Source organism: Pelophylax lessonae, assembly GCF_965119305.1.
Source record: "Pelophylax lessonae genome assembly, chromosome: 4".
Lineage (NCBI taxonomy): Eukaryota > Metazoa > Chordata > Amphibia > Anura > Ranidae > Pelophylax > Pelophylax lessonae.
This window is the reverse complement of record NC_138771.1, coordinates 197,255,660-197,279,003: the sequence shown is the minus strand read 5'-3', so window position 1 is coordinate 197,279,003 and position 23,344 is coordinate 197,255,660. Positions and strand designations below refer to the sequence as shown.

General features: G+C 42.0%; 1 protein-coding gene across 1 annotated transcript in view; it reads right to left on the bottom strand.

Annotated features, from left to right (window-relative positions):
- Window positions 1-23,344, bottom strand: part of DLD (dihydrolipoamide dehydrogenase) — a 51,896-nt gene that overhangs the window by 12,302 nt on the left and 16,250 nt on the right. The window contains exons 3-10 of the mRNA XM_082257141.1: window positions 22,956-23,035; window positions 18,286-18,354; window positions 15,148-15,217; window positions 12,315-12,415; window positions 11,090-11,233; window positions 9,391-9,492; window positions 8,755-8,945; window positions 6,884-7,054 (exon numbers count right to left, since the gene is read on the bottom strand). Of these exons, the coding sequence (XP_082113267.1) occupies window positions 6,884-7,054; window positions 8,755-8,945; window positions 9,391-9,492; window positions 11,090-11,233; window positions 12,315-12,415; window positions 15,148-15,217; window positions 18,286-18,354; window positions 22,956-23,035 (928 nt within the window). The remainder of the gene's footprint in view (window positions 1-6,883; window positions 7,055-8,754; window positions 8,946-9,390; window positions 9,493-11,089; window positions 11,234-12,314; window positions 12,416-15,147; window positions 15,218-18,285; window positions 18,355-22,955; window positions 23,036-23,344) is intronic.

The following is a 23,344-nucleotide window of genomic DNA, read 5'->3' as shown; positions in this document are numbered from 1 at the left end:
TACATACATACATACATACATACATACACACACTGGTCACCCATCCAGCCCAATACTGAGTAGGTCCCCCTTTTGCTGCCAAAACTGCCCTGACCAATTGAGGCATTGATTCCACAAGATCCCTGGATGTTTGCGGTTATATCTGGCACCAAGCAATCAGCAAGCAGATCCTTAAAGTGCTGTAAATTGTGAGGTGGGGACTCCACGGTTTAGACTTGGTTTTCCAGCGCATCCCACAGAGGCTCCATTAGACTGAGATCTGGAGAATTTGGAGCACAATTCAACACTTCAGACACATGTTCCTCAAACCATTCTTGAACCATATTTGCAGTGTGGCAGAGTACATTATTCTGCTGAAAAAGGTCACTGCCATTTAATCATTTCCACAAAAGGGATGTATCTGGTCAAAAAATTGGATTTTTGTAAGATCTTACCATAAAATCCTTTTCTCTTAGCTCATTGACAGACGTAGTCCTCTTTGATTCTCATCAATAGGGTTATGCTGCCTCCACAGGAGTAGGACTAGGCAGAAAGAAAAATGTTCTGGCTCCACCCTAGGGGCAGTCCCAGAGGGTATATCCTCCCTCTCTCTGCTACAGGATGTCAGTTATGTCACAAAGCAGTGTCAGAGAATTTAACCCAACCCAACTCAATGATAGAGGGGCGGGTACTACGTCTGTCAATGAGCTAAGAGAAAAGGATTTTACGGTAAGATCTTACGAAAATCCAATTTTCTCTGTCGCTCATTGACAGACTTAGTCCTCTTTGATTCTCATCAATAGGGACGTCCCAAAGCAGTGCCACAAATGAGGGGTGGGATTGACAGAAATCAAAATCCAATCTAGAAGGCCCAACCGGAGCCAACCAGAAGTATCAAAGGACTCATCGAACAAACAGATGAGACCTACCCAACAAACCCTCGAGGTAGACCAACAGTCTCCTCAAACAGCGGCCTGCAGGAACCTTGCGGCTAGAAGAGGCATCTGACGATGCCCTCACATAAACCTTATACAATCTTGTAAAGGTATGAACCGACGACTAGGTAGTCGCCTTGAAAACCTAAACCACTGACGCCTGATGGCGGAAGGTCCAGGAAACTCTAAGCGCCCGAGTAGAATGCGCCTTAACAGGGAACGGGGGATCCCGGCCCTTAGATAGAATAAGCCTATACCACCATCTGTCTGATCCATCTAAAGATGGTCGCGGCAGAAACAGGCAACCCCTTCTTAGGGCCATCCGTGATCACAAACAGTGAATCCGTCTTACAAAATGAATCCGTAGTATTCAAATATATCCTGATCGCCCGAACTACATCCAAAGAATGCAACGCAATTCTCGAGGATGATAGGGCTTAGGACATAGGAAAGACAATACAATGTCCTCATTCAAATGAAACTTTGAAACCACCTTAGGAAGGAAGGATGGATTCGGATGAAGAACAACCTTATCCCTATGAACCACCAGATCTGGGGAACAACAGGATAATGCAGCCAGTTCTGACACCCTGCGTGCAGAAGTGATAGCCACCAAGAAGGCCACCTTCTGGGATAAAGTAAGCAAGGGAATCTCCCTGATATTTTCAAAGGGAGGTGTCTGAAGAACCGACCGCACCAAATTAAGATCCCAGGATGGTAACGGCGCACGCACTGGCGGAGCCAGGTGTCGCATCCCCTGGATGAAATTCCGCACCAAGGAATGAGTAGCCAAAACTTCTGAAAGAAGATAGCTAATGCTGAAAACAGACCCTTGATAACACTCAAGGCCAGCTTCTGCTCAACTCCCTGTTGCAGAAAAACCAATATTCGGGCCACCGAATAAGAACGTGGAGGGAACCCAAGGGATTCACACCACGCAATATAAGACTTCCATGTGCGATGATAACTCTTTCTGGAAGTCGCTTTCCTTGCTTTAACTAGAGCAGGAATAACTGAAGCTGACAATCCCTGGTCCTTCAGCACCTGGGTCTCAATAGCCAGGCCATTAAAGCCAGCGATCGTAAAGCAGGATGGAAGATCGGTCCCTGCGAAAGCAGATCCTCCCTAAGAGGAAGTCGCCAAGGAACGTCTGCGACCAGCCTGACCAAGTCGGCGTACTAGACCCGACTAGGCCAGTCTTGATCTACCAGGATAACTGGGATTCCCTCCACCTCTATCCTGCGAAGAAGCTTCGGCAGTAACTTGAGAGGAGGGAAGGCATACAGTAGCTGATACTGCCCCCCCGGGGTGATCAGCATGTCTGCTAGAGGATCGTGGGAGCGAGCCACAAACCTCCGCACTTTCCTGTTGAGCTGAGATGCCAACAGCTCCCATTCGGGGTGCCCCAACGGAGGCACAGTTGGTGGAATATCCCTAGATGAAGAGATCATTCCCCTTGATCCAGAATCTGACGGCTGAGATAATCTGCCTGCCAATTCACCCCCAGAATGAATACCGCAGAGAGAGCTGGAACAATCGTTCCGCCCAACGAAGAATGCTGGCCACTTCTATGGCCGCCAGGACACTCCAGGTGCCCCTTTGATGATTGACATAAGCTACTGCTGTGGCATTGTCCGACTGGATCCGAACCGGGCTGCCCTGGAGCTGCTCGGTCCAGTGAGTCAGACAAAGTCTGATCGCTCTCAGTTTCAATACATTTATCGGTAACCTGGACTTTTCCAGGGACCCAAGCCCCCGAGTCGAGAATTTCTCCTCACCCGGATAGACTGGCATCCGTGGTGATAAGCGTCCAAATATTGGTAGGAATGACCTCCCCTGGCTGAGCATCGGAGACCGAAGCCACCAGACCAGGAACTCCCTGGTCCGCTTGCTCAGCCGGATCCGATAGTCCTGGAATCTGGATTCCGGTTACACTTGAGAAGAATCTCTCCTTGAAGGATTCGGATATGGGACTGGACAAATGGTACTGCTTCAAAGGAAGCCACCATCAAACCCAGGACCCTCATGCAAGCCTGGATGTGTCTAAAATTAGACCCAAATATTCCAGTCTCTCGGTGGGAACCGAAGATGACTTCTGCAGGTTCACCAGCCACCCGAACTCTTGTAAAAGAGGTCATGGTGATCTCTAAGTTTAGTAATAGAGCCGCACGGAGCAGAAGATCGTCTAGGTGATCTAGAATCGATATGTCTCGTTGTCGTAACAACGTCAAGACTGGGGCCATCACCTTTGTGAAGACTCGGAGAGTCGAGGCGAGACCAAAGAGTAACGCCACAAACTGATAATAATACTCTTTCTACGGAAAAACGCAGGAAACGCTGCTGTCCTGCATAAATAAGAAAGTGAAGATAGGCATCCTAGATGTCTATGGACGCCAGAAAATCCCCCTGATGCCGGGGGGACGCTACTGTGCGAATGGACTCCATCTTGAATTTTTGTACCCTGACAAAAAAGATTAAGTGCTCTTAAGTCCAGAATTGGACGCACTTTGCCTCTTTTCTGGGTATTGTGAAAAGGTTTGAATAGAACCCTTAAAATGCTCTGTCCAAGGAACGTGGACCACCACTCCTTGTTGCATTAAATCCGTGACTGCCCCCCGTAAGCTCTTAAGCGATCCGGGGATAGTCGAATATTGGAAAGGAGGAATCGCACTGGGAGAGATTGACATACAATCTTGTAACCTGACCGTATGACCTCGCGAACTATTTGTCCGAGATTCTGGAAAGCCATGGATCCGGAAACCGGCGAAGACGTCCCCCCACCCCAGTAATGGGTGGGGGCGCACCTTCAGGCTTTAGTAGTCTTATCTTCAGGTCTGGAAGAATCGGACTTTTGCTTGCCCGACCAGCGTCCCCTGAAACCTCCCGAAGGAGCTTTGGAGGACTTTGTTTTCTCACCCGTGGACGAAAAAATTTCTTATGAGCGGAGAAAGAAGGCCCCCGTCTTTGACGAGGTCCTTTACCCTTAGTACTTTGTGGTAAAAAAGTGCTCTTTCCCCCCCGTGAGATCCTTGATGATCTCATCTAAGTTGGCTCCGAATAGACGCTCTCCTAGAAAAAGAAGATTAGCAAATGCTTTTTTGGAACCTTGGTCAGCTGACCAACATTTTAGCCACAGTGTATGCCTGAGGACCACTGCTGAAACTGATGCTCGCGCCAAAAATGGAGTGGCGTCTAACGCCGCATCACAAACAAACTGTAACCCTTGTATCATCTGTTCCAACAAATCTGATACCGCCTGAGGGACATCTTCTAAGTCCCGGCGTAACCACTTGGTCCATTCAGTTACAGTCTGCGAAACCAGCCCAATAGCAATTATTGGTCTGAAAGCTGATCCAATCAAGGAAAACATGGCGCGAGACATAGCTTCTATCTTGCGATCCACCGGATCCTTAAAAGACGGAGCGTCTTCCAATGGAATGACCGTGGCTTTATTTAATCTAGAAATTGGTGAATCCACCACCGGTGGTACTGTCCATTTCTTAAGGAGGGCTTCCTCAAACGGATAACGCCTACTAATGCATACTAGCTCATTATGCCTTTGTCTTGCAGGTTTTTTTTTTCCTTCAGGTTTACAACCGCTTTCAAAGAAGAACTCCAGACAAAAAAAAAAAAAAAAAATCGGCAGTGTAAAAATAAAAAGTCTTATGAGGGGTAAGCCTCCTTAAAGGTGGTTTACCTAAGAAAATAATAAATGCACACATTTTTGCAGGAAAAGTATGTGCATTTATTTTTGTCCGTTTGGGGGTGCAATATCAAGCTCTCTGTCTATACCTCTGTAGGGCTTTCAGTTAGAGGAAGAGTCTATAGACTATGAGTGCATTGAATACTGCACACGTGTTCCATTGAGAAATACAAGTGCATCCCACTGCGGTGGCAGACGGGACTTACAGCTTATTCATTCACAGAAATGTGTGCATGAACGATGTGGTTGTGCGGTCAGATTCCCAACAATTTTAAAAGTGACAGAAGTTGCGGGGAAGAGAAATGAAGGAAGTTTCAATTGACTGCCAGTGCCTTGACTCGTGTTCCTTTGATACCTATAACTGCAGCAGACAGGACTTTTATTAAATTCCAAGATCTCTGAATGAATGTCCAGCTATAACTAGGGGAGATGGGGGGCTCTGAAGGCGAGAAAGGTCACCAGCACACCAAGGATCTCCAGAACGGGTCCAAAGCTTTATTCAGCGATCACATAGGAGGCCTGAACATCAACTTGTCCTTTACTTGACAGATGATTTTGGTGAACAAGACATCTTTAGGATAAATTTGTATACAGTTTGTTTTCATTTTTTCATGCACCACTGCAGTTCTCTTCTTTATCATTCCCCTTTCCTTCCTCATTCTCCATCATTCCCCTTTCCTTTCTCATTCTCCATCATTCCCCTTTCCTTTCTCATTCTCCATCATTCCCCTTTCCTTCCTCATTCTCCATCATTCCCCTTTCCTTCCTCATTCTCCATCATTCCCCTTTCCTTCCTCACTCTCTATCATTCCCCTTTCCTTCCTCACTCTCTATCATTCCCCTTTCCTTCCCCACTCTCTATCATTCCCCTTTCCTTCCTCACTCTCTATCATTCCCCTTTCCTTCCTCACTCTCTATCATTCCCTTTTCCTTCCTCACTCTCTCCCAAACCCCTTTTTAATACCATTTTCCTTTTCGCTTTTAACATTTGGAGCTCCAATCAGTGTTTCGCCATCTTTCTATATTCTTGCCCTTTAACACCTCCTTTTGTCTCTTCTTTCGTCCTCTCTTTTGCCTGTAGATTTCTTCCTTTGCTTACTTTCTCTTTTCTCGTTTTTTCTGTTTCTTGGTCTACTTATTTTCTTTTTCCTTTGCATTTTTTTTCCTCTTTTTTGTTTTTTTAATTTTTCCTTTTGTCTTCTTTTCTATCTTTATTTTTTAATTTCACTTTTCATTTGATATTTTTCCTTTTAATTTCTGATTTTTTTCTTCCTTTCTTTAAATTTTTCACACTTTTTTTTTTTTTTCATTTTTTACTTTTTTTTTGTAGTCGGATGGGTTTGCCTCTCCTTTTTTTAACACTCTAGTCACCTCCTGCATCATGTCCTACACTTATTTGGCCTGTTTTACTGCGATATTTCATAGACGGTATGTATGATAATACCGCCCCGAGTCTGGCATTACACCGGCGTCACTGGCCTCCATGACCCTGGCATCTGGCCCATTTCCTGTAATGCGTATGCGTGCATCAGATAGCACCATTGCAGGATGGCACACACTCCATCGGTGCCTAGCAATGTGTACACAAACTGCCGGACCCCTGTGGGGGTGGGTTGTGGTTCCTAGCAATATGTTACACCCTAAATAGTTTGTTTCATTCAGGTCGGAGAGTTATGGCTCTCATACACAGAAAATGAGATGTTTGTCCATCCCTCCTTGCCTCTTGTCCATTCACAGGACATCTTGTATTCTGTAAATGCGTCACAGAACGTGTTCTATGAGTGAGCAAGGAGAGAGGAGGAGCAAATAAAAAACAGTATGTCTTCTATGGAAAGCTCTCAAAGTTGAAAGCACTAGAAGCCCAGAGAGATCTATATTATCTTTATTGTAAATAAAGACATAACAGACATACACCCTCTCTTTACATTGAAGAGTATAAAAAAAAAAAAAAAAAAAACACACACACACACACACACACACACACACACACACACACACACACACACACACACACACACGAGTTCGTCTCGCTTTAAAAAAAAAAAACACATTTAGAAATATTTTAACAAATAACAGGTCAACTCCTCTTACTGAAGTCTGGGTATACAAGCACAAATACTTTATCTGCCTAAGTTCCAATCTAGCAATGACAGGTAAGCTGCAAAGGAACCGCATTTGCATGTGCTCACCAATGGACAGACTTGAATTTTTAGACATAATATTGTATGCTGATATTTTTTTTTTTTTAATATCAAGCACGGCTTACTTTGGGATCTTTGTCTGAAATCTGCTGTTGATTGGTATTCTGCCCCTGTTGTCCAGCTCAATTCCCAGTTCCTGCAGTCCCAGGCTTTGGCTAAAGGGTCGACGGCCGATGCATACAAGCAGGACATCACATGTAACTACCTCCTCCTTGCCACCAGCTGCTGCTTCAATACTGTCAACAAAGATAGAAATTACATGAGGAAAACCAATGCTCACTTTTGTAACAACTCCATTTGAGAATACAACACATAAAGCATGCAGTAATATTCTTGCTAATATTTTATGCTGCACTTAAAGTGAGATTTAATGCTACCCTTATTCTCCAAAAATAATCCATAAACATCAATAAATAGTCTTGTAATCAATTTTTAATTAAATTGTTTCTTAGGTCTCTTTGTAACATTCTCAGTAAACTCCTGAACTCTCCTTTTACCCCTCACTTCGGTTTGTTTGAAACAAGCAGTGCGCATTTATTTTCAGTCATATGCACTGCTCAATGCACATTACAAATCTCACAGCCCTAGTCCATTTTGGGGGGACAGCAAGAGAGGGTGACTACATTCCTTCATACAGTGAAATCATGGAGCTTGAATATATAGACACTCCCTAACAGAAAGGCAAATCAAACCAGCAATAAACAGGAATTTGAAGGTTTGGAGGAGGCTGAGAGTAACAGAAGGTACTTTGTGGAGTTAAGAATACATACATTAACAGATTTTTGTTAAACCAGTGTCACTTTAAGTATTATATGAATCGATTAAAACTTCTACAAGACCACAACATCTCCTAAATGCAGGCAAAATAATACATACAATAGAAACTTCATCCATTCTCCTTGTCATATTTTAGGCTGGGGAATCCTGAAAGGCATTCATTTCCAGGCCAAGCTTTGCATTACACCAGCCTGTATATTGTTCGCAATAATAACTCAATGTATTGAGCTACGTACTTCAGTTGCCTACCCTGCCTGGGATTGAATGCCCAGATAAACATAACCTAAGTGCCCTTTCTACAGTCCTTAACCACTTCTGGACCAGAAGGTTTTGCCCCCTAAATGACCAGGCCATTTTTTGATATTCAGCACTGCGTTACTGTAACTGACAATTGCGCGGTTGTGCGACACCGTACCCCCAAAAAAATTGATGTCCTTTTTTTTCCCCACAAATAGAGCTTTCTTTTGGTGGTATTTGATCACCTGTGGGATTTTTATTTATTGCACTATAAACAAAAAAAAAAATCTAAAATCTAATTTTTTCACCCTTTCAGGCCAATTTGTATTCTGCTATATATTTTGGGTAAAAAAAATCCCAATAAGCGTATTTTGATTGGTTCGCACAAAAGCTATTGCTCAGATCGGACCTCACGTTTTTGGGGGGGACCAGTGACATTACTACAGTAATCAGTACTAAACATTTGCATGGTTACTATAATAATGACACTGGCAGGGAAGGGGTTAACCCAGGGGTGACCATAGGGTTAAGTGTGAGCCTAGGGGAGTGTTTTCTAACTGTATGGGAGAAGGACGTGAGGAAACAACACAGAGACCCGTCATCCTAAATAGGAGGATCACAGGCGCTCTATGTTAATTCCAGAGAGAACACTGGTCTGCTGTTTTTACAAAAGTAGACCGGCGTTCTATCTTCACGAGGGGGGGGGGGGGGGCAATCGCGGCCGCCAGCCCATGGATTAGCTTCCCCCCTGCCTAATGGGGGCGGGCACCCGCACCCCTAGGAGCGCTCCTGCGAACTGCTGTACAGGTACTGCGGTTCATGCAGCCGAGCCAGCCTGCCGGAGTATATCTGCGGCGCGTAGTCGGCAAGTGGTTAAACAATGCATGCAATAATCAATGAAAAAAAAATAAAAAATACATACGAAACATCAATCTTGCCATCTGGCCTCTTGGCTGCACCAGTGACCTTTGTATTCAGTTTGAACTTGAGACCTTGTTTCTGAAGTATGCGTTGGAAATTTTTTGATATTTCCATGTCAATGCCCATCCCACCAACATGGCCCAAGAATTCAACTGCTGTAACATCTGATCCCAACCGCTGCCACACAGATCCCTGACAAGAGAAAAAAAAAAAAGTCAGCATTATCAATACATTTAAAAAAAAAAAAAAAAAAACACTACAACATGTTTTAATTAAAAAAGCACTCCTCTCCAGAGCACCAAACGTAGAGATTTATCACCCTAAAGTAGCTGTGACATGCATCAAGCTTGGAATAAAAGCTGGGCTCCCTTGCTACCAGCCTTAGCTTTCTAAACTCCTTCAATATGCATTCAACGATAAGTTATACCAAATATGTTTGACACTTTTAGCTAGTTATAAAGCATTTAGGCACCATAAAGAAGGTTTGGTAGAGTCTTAGTTCAGCTCTTATAATTGTACTATGTAAATCTAAGGAAACATTTACCTATCTATATCAATGTATACTAGCAAGTCCACATTTTAACATGAAACAATATATACTTTAGAGAAACGAGTGAAAAACATACAAATGATTTACCAATTCAACACCAATTACACCAGCTCCAATAACCACCATCTTTTCAGGCACTTTCTTCAGAGACAATGCACCAGTGGATGAAACTATTGTGTCTTCGTCTATCTGGAATTAGATTAATAAATACATGAGATCATAAATGCCTAGGTTTCATATTTATTAACAGACAAAAAAACCTGCATAGTAAAATAATAATATCTAAACATATGCAATACAAACTCTCAAATATATACAGTTTTCGGAAACAGGGTTTTCTGAACCCCTAATGGCCATGGACATTAAGAGGCAGTCAGACATTAAAGTGGTTGTAAAGGCTAAAGGTTTTTTACCTTCATGCATTCTATGCAGTAAGGTAAAAAACCTGCCATGTGCACCAACTACCCCAGCCCACTGTCCCCAACTCTTACCTGAGCCTCATCTCGATCCATCAATGTGCATGGGAGCAGCTGTTCTCCCTCCTATATAGCTGGGATACAGCAACTGTCGTCAAACACAGCCAATGAGGAGGGATTAGAGGCAGGGCCGAGACATGCTCTATGTGCCTTACAGACACAAAGGCGGCTCAAGAGCGAGAACATACAAGTGGCCTCACAGCAAGAGGCTTGCTATGGAGGCACTCGACAAGGCAGAGGGTGCAGGAGTGCCAGTGGGGGGGACCCGAGAAGAGGATTGGGCTGCTCTGTGCAAAAACACTGCACAGAGCAGGGGAGTATAACATGTTTATCATATAAAAAAAAAAAAACAAACACACACCTTTAGAGCCGGTTCACACTGGGGCGACCTGTTAGGCGACCTGGTCGCCTGACAGGTCGCCTGGCATAGAGAAGCTGTGGACCCGTTCTAATAGGAGCGACACAAGTCGCTCCGACTTAGAAAAAGGGTCCGGAGCTTCTTTGGGGCGACCGGCATTGACTTCAATGATATGAAGTCTGTGCAGGCCGCCTGTGAGGTCGCCCCGGCAAGTAGCGTCACCCCAGTGTGAACGGGGTCTTAATATCACTGATAAATGAACAATAACCTAATAACTAGAATGTTCAAATCTATAGACATGAATCAAACACACATTCACATCAATGGAAAGGCGCTAAGATGGCAGGAAGAGCAACAAGGAAGAGCAGAAATTAAACCATATTTTTAACCTGCCCAGTCAATCCTCAGTCTGTGTTCACCCATAGATAGGAGATGTTAACCCAATTTGAGTACACTTTAAAAATATATAAGATTTTTCCAGCAATTACTACTAAAAAGGTGAGCTTTCATTAAATCAAAACAGAGAAATATGCCATATTACTTTTAAACAGTATTTTCAGGGGCATTCATATGATCCAAACTCTTTCAGTTCTTGGACTTTAGGTACGGCCTCTTTAAATGGCCAAAAACTCAATAGAAAACTGAAGTTAGGATTGAGCCATATAGTTGAATCACTCCTGTGTTATGGATCTAAGGGGTTCTAAGCATTCCACCACTATCTGCTTGGACCTTGAAGAAGCAGACATAACCTGAAAGCTTGTGCTAAAATATTGGATGTTAGTGCAAAAAAAAGAAAAAATAAATAAATAAAAAAAAGTGTCCATGGACAGTACTCAATTGTTTTTCCAAGTGCACTGATACAGCTCTAATTACCTCAAACACCACTGTATCTCTAAATCAAAAAAAACAAAAAACCACTAGACAGGAAATAACAGGATTTTAACCAAGTTACCTCAATTCCTGGGAAAGGGGCAACCTCAGAACCAGTAGCAATGAGGATATTCTTAGTGTTGATGACCTGTGTGCTTCCATCTGCTTTTGTTGCTGTTACTTGGTTTTTCCCTGTGATCTTCCCAAAGCCTTGGACATGCACAACCTGTGCAAAAAGCATTCTACATTCACTACATAAATAAAAAAAAAACACGCAAAACACAATTTTCACTGAATCCTAACAGCCAGAGTTTTTTTTTTCTTTGTGCCTACATGTACTGACCCCCAAACAGGAACGAATTTAACTTTATTTTTTTAAACACATTTACATTACACAGATATATTGCGCACACAAGGCTGGATGCAAGAAATGGACCTTCAAAAAGGTTTTTTTTTTTTTGCTATGGTCATGTATGTAGTTAAAGGGCTAGTCTAGTCAAAAGTGATATTTTTATTTATATTTGGAGCCTTGCGGCCCTTGGCGTTAATTTTTGTAAAACCCAACAGCATAAAATATATAATAGTCAATTCATAAAATATAAAAAACAACACACAACACAGAAGTAACGCTCATCATGACAACAGGCAGCAAGTATACTATAAATATAAGCGGAAACCTTGTAATAGGTGAAACCATTGTAAACTGAAAACCAAGCAATTACTACAATTTCACTAAGTGCCGGTTCACACTGAGATGCGGCTGCGGCGATCGCATGTAATGTCGGAGCGCACTGCTCCTTCATTACATGCGATCGGCTGTGCGGTGCGAGTTTAGCCATACACTTTGTATGGCTATTTGTATGGCTAAATTCGCACCACACACGCAGCAAACACGCACAGGACCCTTTTTTGCAGCCGCATCAGGATCGGATCCCACAGCGGTTCACACTTGTGCGATCCGATCCTGTGCGAACTGCAAGATCGCACTGCGATATGCGATCAAACTGGGGGTGTCGTTAAGATTACATTGACACCCCTAGCGTATCGCATATGGCAGTGTGAACTGCCAGGGGTGCGTTTGCGATGCAGGAACAGGCTGCGAATTCGCAGCCTTCCTGCATCGCATAAGTGTGAACCGGGGCTAAAAAGATAGAAATTAGCAAAATATCTAACTTGCAAGAAAGTAAAAAAAGGTACAAAGTATGTAGTACAGGACAGCATATACATTGGAAAAAAAATAAGACACAGGAAAGTGCGCATAATGTTTGACCTGTATTCAAGTGCAAACGCATGCTGTAAAATCAGACCTTGTTCTGTTTAAACAGGTGAGCAATACCAGTTGTAAGAGATTTCACTGCACCGCTCTTTTGCTCCATCATCTTCTCTAGATTTAAGTGAAGGCCAGTCACTATTAGGAAAAAGAAATAAATAAAAAAAAAAAAAAAAAAAAAAAAAAAAGAAGGAGGGTGGTTAAAGAGGTTGTAAACCGATAATTTTTTTTTTTTGTTTTCTTTACATCCTGAAAGATAAAGACATAATGAGCTAGTATGCATCGCATACTAGCTTATTATCAAATACTTACCTTAGAACGAGCCCTCGCCGCGCCGCTCTCTTACCTCTATGACGGGCGACATGAACAGTCGCCCGTCTTCCGGGATCGCGGCATCCGACCATCTGATTGGCCGGAGCCGCGGTGACGTCACTCCCGCGCACGCGCGCGGGAGCCAACGGTCACGGCACAGGGCTCTGAAGGAACGGCACGATCTGCCGTTCCTTCAGAGCGCATGCGCCAGTGACGTCACTGGCTGCATCAAATGTAAATATCTCCTAAACGGTACATGTTTAGGAGATATTTACAGTACCTATAGGTAAGCCTTAACATAGGCTTACCTATAGGTACAACTTCCTGAGGAGGGTTTACTTCCTCTTTAAGCCAGGAAAAAAACAAACACTCATTTAAAGCGTATCCAAAACATAAACCAAACTAGTTTTATTTTAGGCTTCTTTTACTTTTAATTCTAACCTGGTAACCCTGCAAATAAAAACAATTCCTGACCCTATTGGCGCTTTTCCACTGCATGGAACCGAACGGTTCAGCTCGCTTTTGCACTTTTCCACTGCATGGCACCGCATGGTATGGTGTTGGAACGGTTCGGAAACAGTACGGCGGCGCTTTTCCACTACATGGAACTGAACGGTACGGCTCGCTTAAACAGTACCACCTTGGTTGTGGTTCCAAGAGGGCCGTACCGGTACCATATCCCACAATCCTTTGCATGCAGCCTTGACTGTTTGTCACTACTAGCCACTGATTGGTCAGAGAATCGTTGTTATCCCACCCACTTTACTTTAGTGGAAAAGAAACCCGTACCGTACCATGCGGTACCAGCAGTGGAAAAGCAAACCGAGCCAAGCAGGGCCGAGTGGAGCCGAGCCGGTACTTGCAGTGGAAAAGTGCCTTAAATGTCTATTCTCACTCACTCTGCTGTAGCTATAGGGAACACCACTGCAAGCTAGGCAAACATGTCTGTCTTTGTTAATTTCCATTACATAGGTGATGATTAGCAGTTTACTAATACTTACTGAAAACATTCTTAACCTGAAAAAGAAATTGAATGCAGCCACCAGATTTAGGGACCAGTACTCTGCAATGTATATAGTTTTTCATTTTAGTTATCTTTTAAAGCTTCATGTTTCCAGTCACTTTAAATAGTTTGTTTGGACCAAGCTGGTCCAAATGAGCCATTTCCATTACGAAGCGCTGCACTGGCTCTAAACACTGTATGCAGCTTCGGGATATATATATATATATATATATATATATATATATATATATATACATACATACACACACAGTACAGAGTGCTGGGTCCTGTTTATGAGACAAATTTCCCGTCTCACATCCAGAACAGAGTCATCGGTCTTAGCCGCGGCCCTCAGCAATTCATAGGCAGCTATGTATTCTGGGAATGAATACAAAGCTTCCTCTGATTGGTGAGTTGGAAGGACGGGATGACATCATGCTTTCCGACTCAGACAATCCCAGAATACAAAGCTGCCTATGAATGGCTGAGTGTCGCTGGGACCGATTCTTATTTTGTTTCGGGTGTTAGACTGGAAGTCTGTCTCACAGATGGAACCCAGCTGAAGCTACATACAGTGCTTAGAGCCAGTGCAGCTCTTATTGAGGGAAATCATTTGTTTGGACCAACTTGTTTCAAACAAACTACTTAAGATGACAGGAAGCATTAAGATCAGCTTAAAAAAAAAAAATTATATATATATATATATATATATATATATATATATATATATACACACACATACACACACATACATACATACATACATACATACATACACACACATATACTAATCTAGGTAGATGCAGCATAAATCGGAAGCTGCAGCTGTCCCATGCAGTCTCTACACAGAGAACTGAAAGCTCAAAGACTGCCGATTGCTCAGTTCCTGAGTTTGCTCTGTAGTGACCACTCTCTGCTCTGCCCCTCCAGCGCTCAGTGCAGGGGATGGGAGCAGCTGGCTCAGGCTCTCAGCCACTTGCTGTCAGCTGAATCTGGGTCACAGGAAAGCAGAACTAAGTGTACTCCTGTGACCTACATCAGTATGGTCAAAAGAGCTTTGGCTATACTTCTCCTTTAAGGCAGACCTAAAGTGCACTCTAACCCCAAGCTACTTTCTGCTACTCCCCAATGTTTCAGGCAAAGCTGTCTAATGTTCTACTCCCTACACATCCTTTGAAAGCTGCTTACCTATCACCACATGCTTGGATATTTGCAACCAAAGACCAGCTTTAAAAAATAGTTCAAAGTAACATTGGCTCTAGTATTAGGAAAAAAAAAAAAAAAAAAAACTTAATCCAGTAGCCAAATGTAAGCTAGAAAAATGCTGAATACTGCGCTGTTGGGTGCTTCTTCGCCCTCTTGCAAAGCTACAGGTGCAGCGGCTATCCAGCACTTTCAGATGTGTCAGGTAGTGCAGTCATTCCCCCTGCCAGCCGTCATTAAATCTAAGTAGTCATCTATCCGTTTTGGATGGAGAAGCCCATTTTCACAGACAACACAAACTAAACCACGAGAGATAAACCAATTACAAATTAACAAAGACAATAGCACCTACCTTCGATTCCTCTGCTTGCAAAATCTTTTCCATGAGCTAAATGGTACAGATGAGAGTTGTTCAGCAAAGCCTGTAAGCAGAAATTGACAGAAACCGCACAGTTAAAAATATTACAAATAATTGAAAATGCAACTAAGGAAAGCATTCCGTCAGGCAGGTGTAAGTATCATTTATGCACTACAGTAGGTTGTTAAAAAGAAAGCAGACATGATATATAATGAATCACAGGCATTCCTCAGATTGTTCTGCTCACCCACTTTGACTCCATTTAAGCAAATTCAAGAGTCTATTTACTACTTATAGGAGCTGCATCAATGGGGGTTTTCATTTCATATACAACAGTTCTTAAACAGAGCTACAGAATAGAACTTGCATGCATTTGCAGATTTACATACAGGTCTGGAGCACTGATGTTGCAGCAAATGAAATTAATGTACATTTAGATAGATGTCAGGCGAGTATCAAACGTTTAAATAGGTTGCGGCTTACCAGTCCTCAGTTGTGGTGTACTCTCCTTTGAGGCTTTTGCTTTTTTTTCACCTTTGTATTTGCACGTGGTGATCTTGTCAGTAAAGTGGGGTACACACTAGTAGAAAATCTGCCGAAAATTCCCATCCGAGGTAAAATTGTACGATTTTCGGCTAGTGTGTACACAACTTTCAGCAGCCGATGGCGACATTTTCAACAAAAAAAAAAAAAACGGAGGGACAAACACCAAAATTTTTATCGTCCGTCCCCAGCACGACCAATTTTTGTTTAATGTGTATGCAGTACGTCCGCGAAAATTCAGATACGAAAGACCGCGCATGATCTGAAGTTGCCGACGACACGGAAGTCTAGGCACAAAATAAAAAAATGAAAAAAATGGACAAGAAATTTCGTGAACATTATGCACTGTCAACTAAAAACGGTTATGACCGCTGAGCATGAGAGAGAAAAATTGAAGGACATTTCGTCAAGTGTGTACGAGCCTTAACACTTCCTATGCCGGGGTGAGAATGTACTGTATCTATTGAAGGAGCCATGGCTGTCTGATATCAAAGGATCAGAATACAAACATATCTCACCGGAGGGTCATAACCCCTGTACAAACTTTGTATTTTGTTTGCCCTCTGTGTCTTACTGGTATACATTTTTCCTTCACTTCCTGCTCCATAACCAAAACAGAAAGTGAAAGAAAATCCTACGAAAACGAGGGAACCCCTTCTTGTCTTCAGGGTCACCAAAATTAGTGATTCCATTGGAACCTCTCTTTATTGCTGTTCTGGTGACCACGAAAGCTTTGAGGATTTTTTCTCACTTTTGGTGATAACAGTAAACAGGAGAGAGAGAGGGAGGGAGAATCTCCCTAAAGTCTAGTACACACAATGAGAAAAGCGTACGAAAGATTGTCTTTTTTGAATGCCAGCCCTACCATATCGGACCCAAGGGTAAATTACGAACAATATGAAAATTATCTTAAGACAGAATATAACTTCCCGCATACGGAGCAATGTGCCACCATACAATAGGAAGTGATGTCATTACGTGTGACCCCTTTTCTAGCCATACCTATAGATATACACGTTATGAGAAAAGAGGTTTGTTCTTTGTCCACACATTGATTCATTCGTAGTAGACACAATGGTGTTGATTTACTAAAACTGGGGACTGCAAAATCTGGTGCAGCTCTGCAAAGAAACAAAATCAGCTTCCAGGTTTTTTTTGTCAAAGCTGTAGGCCCCTTTCACACACAGACACGGGGACCGTTCGTTTCATCAGTTCAGTCACGTTTTTTTGTCATCGGTTTTTTTCAGTCAACATCAGTTTTTCGTTCTTTATCAGAAGGGTGTGACTGCGCGGCTCTAGTTACACCTACGGACCGTTCAGGATCACCTTCTCCTCATCGGTACACTGCGGGCCAGTGGCTGGGTGAGAGATGCGGGTGATTTAGGTCCCGCCGACACTACGGCTATTTTAAAGTGCTTTGATTTTATGATCTGTGTAAGTGCATTGTATGAAGGGTGGTTAATTGGCAATTATTAAAGTTCATGCTTACTACACTAGGAGCTGTTCCCTCCCCTTTTTGCATGCTATATGATCCATGCTATTTGGTGTAGTGTGTGATCCAGCTTGGGGATAAAGATCTTGGAGCCCTTCTTTAAACTACCTGCTTGAAGGGGATTGTTTGGAGATTGGTGATAAGCCCAGGAGAGTGTATCCCATCCTGCTGAGTGTATTTCACTCCAGGGTCCAGCCAGTGAGTTCCAAGTAACATCATGTGGAAATGACAGGCTTTTAACCCATTATCTTCTGGTGAGTGTGTGACCATTGGGAGAGGCTGCACGTGGTGTGGTGAAGGACTAGGAAGTTTGACCATTAGACTTCCCTTACATGGTGTATTCAGTGATCCTTCTATATGGACTGATCATTTGATGGCATTATGATATGCTGAAAACCCCCGTATTTTCTTGGTCTGAAAGACACTCTGGATAAAAATTGATCTTCTACGTTTACCCCTCACTGTGCTGATAAAGTACTAAAAATAATTCAGAAAAAACGTGGGACCAATTTTTAAGTGCACAGCAAAAAAAAAAAATGCAGTAAAAGGCGGGTAAAGTTCATAGATATATTCCCTTCAACCACTTACCACATACCCGTACGTCACTGGAATGTTGGTGGTAGTACCGGGATGATGCCTGCAGGCATCCCTTCGGTATCATTGTTAATAGCTGGTGGTCAGCTCTCTTGTAATAGCAATCGGAGGAGCTTACTAGCATTTTAATTATTTTAGTCAGTATATTTGTAATATGTTGTCATCACACTGTCTGAAAGCAGGAAATCAGCTTGCACTAGAAGTGCTTGTGTCATAGGCTGAGTGGGAGAAGAAAGCACTGAGTGTTCACTCATGGGGCATAGAATGGGCAGGTAGAGGAGCGGTGGCATAGTCTCTTTAAAACTGCAGGCTTAGTCTGCTGTCTTCCTCCTTGGGCCATGCAGCCATCCGGCAGAGAAGAAAAGGTGGTGGGACACAAAAACACAAAATTTCACAAATATATTGGTAAATAAAACACAATTTACATACTACACGTTTCAATGTACTGATGCCCGGCTGCAGTGTATTTTTAATAATTTTTATTTTTTTTTATTTTTACATACCTTAGAGGGGATACAGCCAACGTTTAAACAGGTTCCACCAAGAGTGTCATTTTTTTCCACACAGACAGTCTAAAGAAAAAAAAAGAAGAAGTAGTAAAATTGTTGAGAAGCATATATATATGTATATATATATATATATTATATATATATATATATATATATATATATATATATATATATATATATATATATATATATATATATATATATATATATATAAAAAAAACACGTTTTCATCAATATTTCTATAGAAATTAAGGGAAGAAAAATATCCGATTGTCCTCAAGTGAGCTAGATATATTTCTAAGAACAACATGTGAGAAGAGAGTAATTTATCTACAAGCACGCCACCACAGCACCAGGAGCGGCCATGATTTTTCCCACAGTGGTGATAGCAGCGCACTGCAATATTTTCTTAATTTGTTCTCTACACAGAAGGGTAAAGACACAAAATGCTAGAGATGCCCAATATTGCTGCTAAGGAAAGCAGCAATGGCCAAATTACTGAAAGCGATGTTTCAAACATGGTCTGGCCTGTTTTGCGAGCCTAAAATATACTCAAGTTGCCTGGACTCAGAGGAAAGCAGTTTAAAATCTTGTGCAAAACAATATTCTCACAGCATACAAAAGATTTTACAAGACTACATCGATAACTAACATTTGCCAACTAAAACTGTATCTATTTTAAAGGATTTCAAGCACATCTATGAAACATTCCTATGCTATTATTTACCCCTTGGAGCATGTGCCTCCCGGCCCTTTAAAGGGCTTCAGATGCTGGGAGGCAGGGCGGGTTTATGATCATGTGACCGCCAGGACTGACTGTCACAGCAGAGACATGATCAGGAGCTTTCCGTTACCCGCCAGTAACTGTATTGGGAGCACGCTCCCGACATAGCTGTCTGCAAATTGGTGCAGCCTCTCAGTGCCAAGGCCACAAATTTATGTACCATCGGCACCTAGGGGTTAAAGTGTTACAGTAGGCCCCAAAATTAGATTAATACCTAGCAGAACAGTATGAAATATGGAAGCACCCGAAATTCTTAACAAAATTCAAGTAGTAGGACCATGTCACAGTTTTTCTAGCATAACCCTAATGAAGCAAGATTAAACTTTTATTAGAATAAAGTCCTCAAATACTGTGCAGGTCTAACAGAAAATCTATCCAATTCAGTTTAAAGGGTAACTCCACTTTTGTGGGCAAAAAAATGGCAAATAAAGAAAAAAAAAAAGAATATAGTGTATACAATTGAGCCACAGGTCATATTGTAATTGAAAAGAAAGGGTGTTTTTTAATTATCAATCTGCTATTTTGTGTAAAATGCAATGCAATATGGCTACCTGGAGCTGTTCTGTACACAGAATGCCCCCCAGAAACCTTTCCTGCTTGTGTGATTGGCTCACTGATAGTCTACACTAAGATAAAAATCAGATTTCTGGCATCCCCTGCAACATAAATGTCATTTTTGGTGAGAAACTCCCAACAGGAAATCACGTCTAATGCTGGCTATACACTATGTGAAAAATCAGCCGAAATTCAGCCATTTGGATAGTTTGTTCGTTTTTCGGCAAGTTAATGGGCACAAATCAGTAATGGGTTGTGATGTTTTTGAGCAAGGACAAGTCTGGAAATTTTCTGCAGAACGAACGATAAACTGAACAGTTAATGTGTTTCTCATCCAAACTGTTTGCTCTAGGTATATGTGAAAAAAATTATTCCTTTATGCTCATTGAACGATTTATCGGTCATTACATGATAGCACTATTGTTTGCTCTCACAGCCGAGTGTTTGTTTTTCGAAAATAAGTTTGAACGATTTTTTGTATAGGTGTATGGCCATCATAAAAAGGGATGCTGACCCAGCCTCATTAGAGCCCTGCAGGTGCAGCCGCAGGGAGAGAATTATAAAACCACTACCATACAGATTTACTGTGCACTCGGACACAGAAACACACAGAGGTTTCTTCAGAACAACAAAAGGCAGGAATCTGCAACAAAGTTTGTTAAAATCCTTGCAATGTACATAGATCACCTGGAAGGGAAGGTTTTATTTCTCCACAAAAGTGGAGTTACTCTTCAGGCATATACTGTGCAATTCAAGAATCAAAAAATCAGTATATCAAAAAATATAGGCAGCTGAAGTTTCAGTCTTGCCAATGGAACAGCGAAGCGCTCCGTCCATCCTTGCCCCTCCCCTACGCGTGACGACACAAGGGACCACATGTCTTCATCAGGGGGATTTGATCAAATGTGGCGAGGCTGTCGGGCTGTTTCAGCATAGAAGGAAGTACAGGGCTGCGGGGTCTCCCGCTACACCCCCACGGTTTCTCTGCGGTTGGCAGCTGTAATACACAGCGGTTTAAAGGTGCATGGATGCACCGATACATGTGAGTGTGAATTCTCTGTTCTCATTTGAATAAAAGTTTTTAAAGGTATAAGCACTATTGCAAGCCTTTTCTGTCTACATATCACGTTGGCTGATTACACGTACTGACCCGATTTGAGCAATTCAAGTGGAGACATCCAGACGGGCTATCCATGAGATCCCCTGCTTACATGCTTGATTGAGTCTATATTGAGGTGAGCACCCATTCACAAGGGGGTGCACAGTGGTTGTTGATCTGTGACACTCTGGTCACTCACTTATCTTGGGAAACACCAGCCACATGCAGGTGGCTTGAGCACTTACAGAAGATATTTGCTGTGTGCTGTTTGCACTTCTTATCACTAAGACAGATATTGGATCTGTTTTTGCACATATTGATATTTTTTGAACACTTGGACTTTTTTATTGATTGGTTTTATCCATTTTTGCACTTTGCACTCATTTGCTCATTTGTACCGTTTTCTATTTTATCTTATGGATTATTGTAGTATTCATTTTTTCACATAATTATATTCACATTTTATAATTGTGCTTTTTATGAATAATTTTTATACACTTGGCACATATCCCTCACTGTAATTTTACCATTGGATCACTAGTTATTTTAAAAGGTATTTTATTGTGCAGCACAATTATATTTTACATTTACCATTACACTTATATGAGAAGTGAGGTGTTTGCAGCAATTAAATATCCGTTATAGGGAGGTTGCTCGCAGGAATTTTCTTTCTATGTTATACATATCTGCTCCGTCACCACCTCTCCTGGAATCCCCCTGGTGTTCTCTGCTCCTCCTTCCCTATGTGTGCCCCCTCAGCATAGAAACACACAGCACAGCTCAGCCACACAAAGCAAATTCACCCATCCATCTAGGTCTCCATACTTTATCTTAGGGGTGATATATTTAATTTAATGTATAACTAAAAGGCAAAACTTATTCTTTTTTAAATTGTGGATAGAGTTGAGAAGGATTAGAATGCTTGCCAGGGTTTTATTGCTGTCTGTGTCTCTATTGGGGAGATTGGTCCTCTCTATTTAATATCATTTTTGGATTAGTTGGATCATTCTTGGGTCAATCCCTATTTCCTCCAATGTCACTAATAGCTGCAGCGCTATTGTGTTCTGCCAGCAGCAATGGGGGGGGGGGGGGGGGGAGAAACACGATCACTGGTAGCGACTATAACCGTCGGCAGTAATCAAATGTAAAAAATGTGACAGGCTGGTTGTACCCAAGTCGATTAATGGATCAACTTGGGTAAAATCAGTCTGCCCATACAGGTATCAAATCTCAGCCAGTTCAGCAGGGACTGGCTGAGATTCGATCCATGTATGGCTGGGCTTTTACACAGTGACAGACCACCTGTCTGTCACAATGCCTATACTAATCTGCTTTATGTGAATTACCAAAATTTGAAATATTGCTGGTGCTCGATTTAAAAGAGCATGCAAAACTCATAACCACCAAGAAAAGCCAATTATTTAAACACTTTACTAGTTTCGGCAAAGTAAGAGCCGGTTCACACTACCACGACCAGAAAGTCGCCCCGTGACTTGAAGAGACTTGGAAGAGACTTGTGCACTACTTTGAAGAGACAGGCTACTTTGTCAATGGGGAATGCCTGGCTAATCTCTTTCTTCTTCCTGGATAGTCTGATAACAAGTCGTGTCAATTAAGATAAGGAGGCGACTCCCATTGAAGTATATGGGACAAGTCGGATCACAGGTCGCCTCAAAGTAGTACAGGACCCTTCTGAAGTCGGAGCGACTTCAGTAGTGCCAATTAAGACGGCACTGATTGATTAACATTGCTTTTGTTATGTCAAGCGACCTGGGGCTACACAAGTCGCCTCACAAGTCGTGCTAGTGTGAATGGGCTCTAAAGGAAGCTTTATATTGTTACTTGTTTTTGATTTTGATTTATCAGCCGGCAAATATTTATCAGCAGAAAAAAAAAAAGTGATCTGCGTTTTGCTAAATAAAAATCATAAAAAGGTGCCAATAATGGCCACAGAAAAACAAGCACCATTTTGCGGCGATTTTTGAAGAAATACATAGAAATTTTAATGAAAGCATTTTTCTTGAGCTTTTTTTTTTTTTTTTTTTTTTAAACTATTGATTAAGAGTTGAATACAATTTATACATAAAAAAATATATATATTTTATTAAAAACCTGTCTATTTTGTTTTTTGGCAAAGTGCATCCTAAATTTTCAGTTTTGATACAGAATTAATTTTGGTGCACCACTAATGCAAATATCAATTTACACATTAGAGCCAAACTTTACCTGAAAGCCCAGCTGAGCAGCTTTGATAGCAGCAACATAACCTCCAGGACCAGAGCCTACGACAGTGATATCAGCATCCACTTCAATAAAGAATAAAACACCAAGTTAAAATTATTAAATTCATCATAAAACTTGCTGAACAACAGAAATGAATGTGAACGTGTTTGCAGTGCTTACATATATTATGGATAGCTCCTAAACGCTATTAAAGCCTTGTTTTTAAAAAAAATAAAACCTGTTATATTTTTCTGCTCTGTGCAGTGGCTTTGCACAGAGTTGCCTGGATCCTCCTCTTCTTGGGCTCCACGTTGGTGCTCCTGGCTCCTTCCTCCTGCCGGGTGCCCCCACAGCAAACTGCTTGCTTCGATGGAAGCATGCTCCGCACCCGC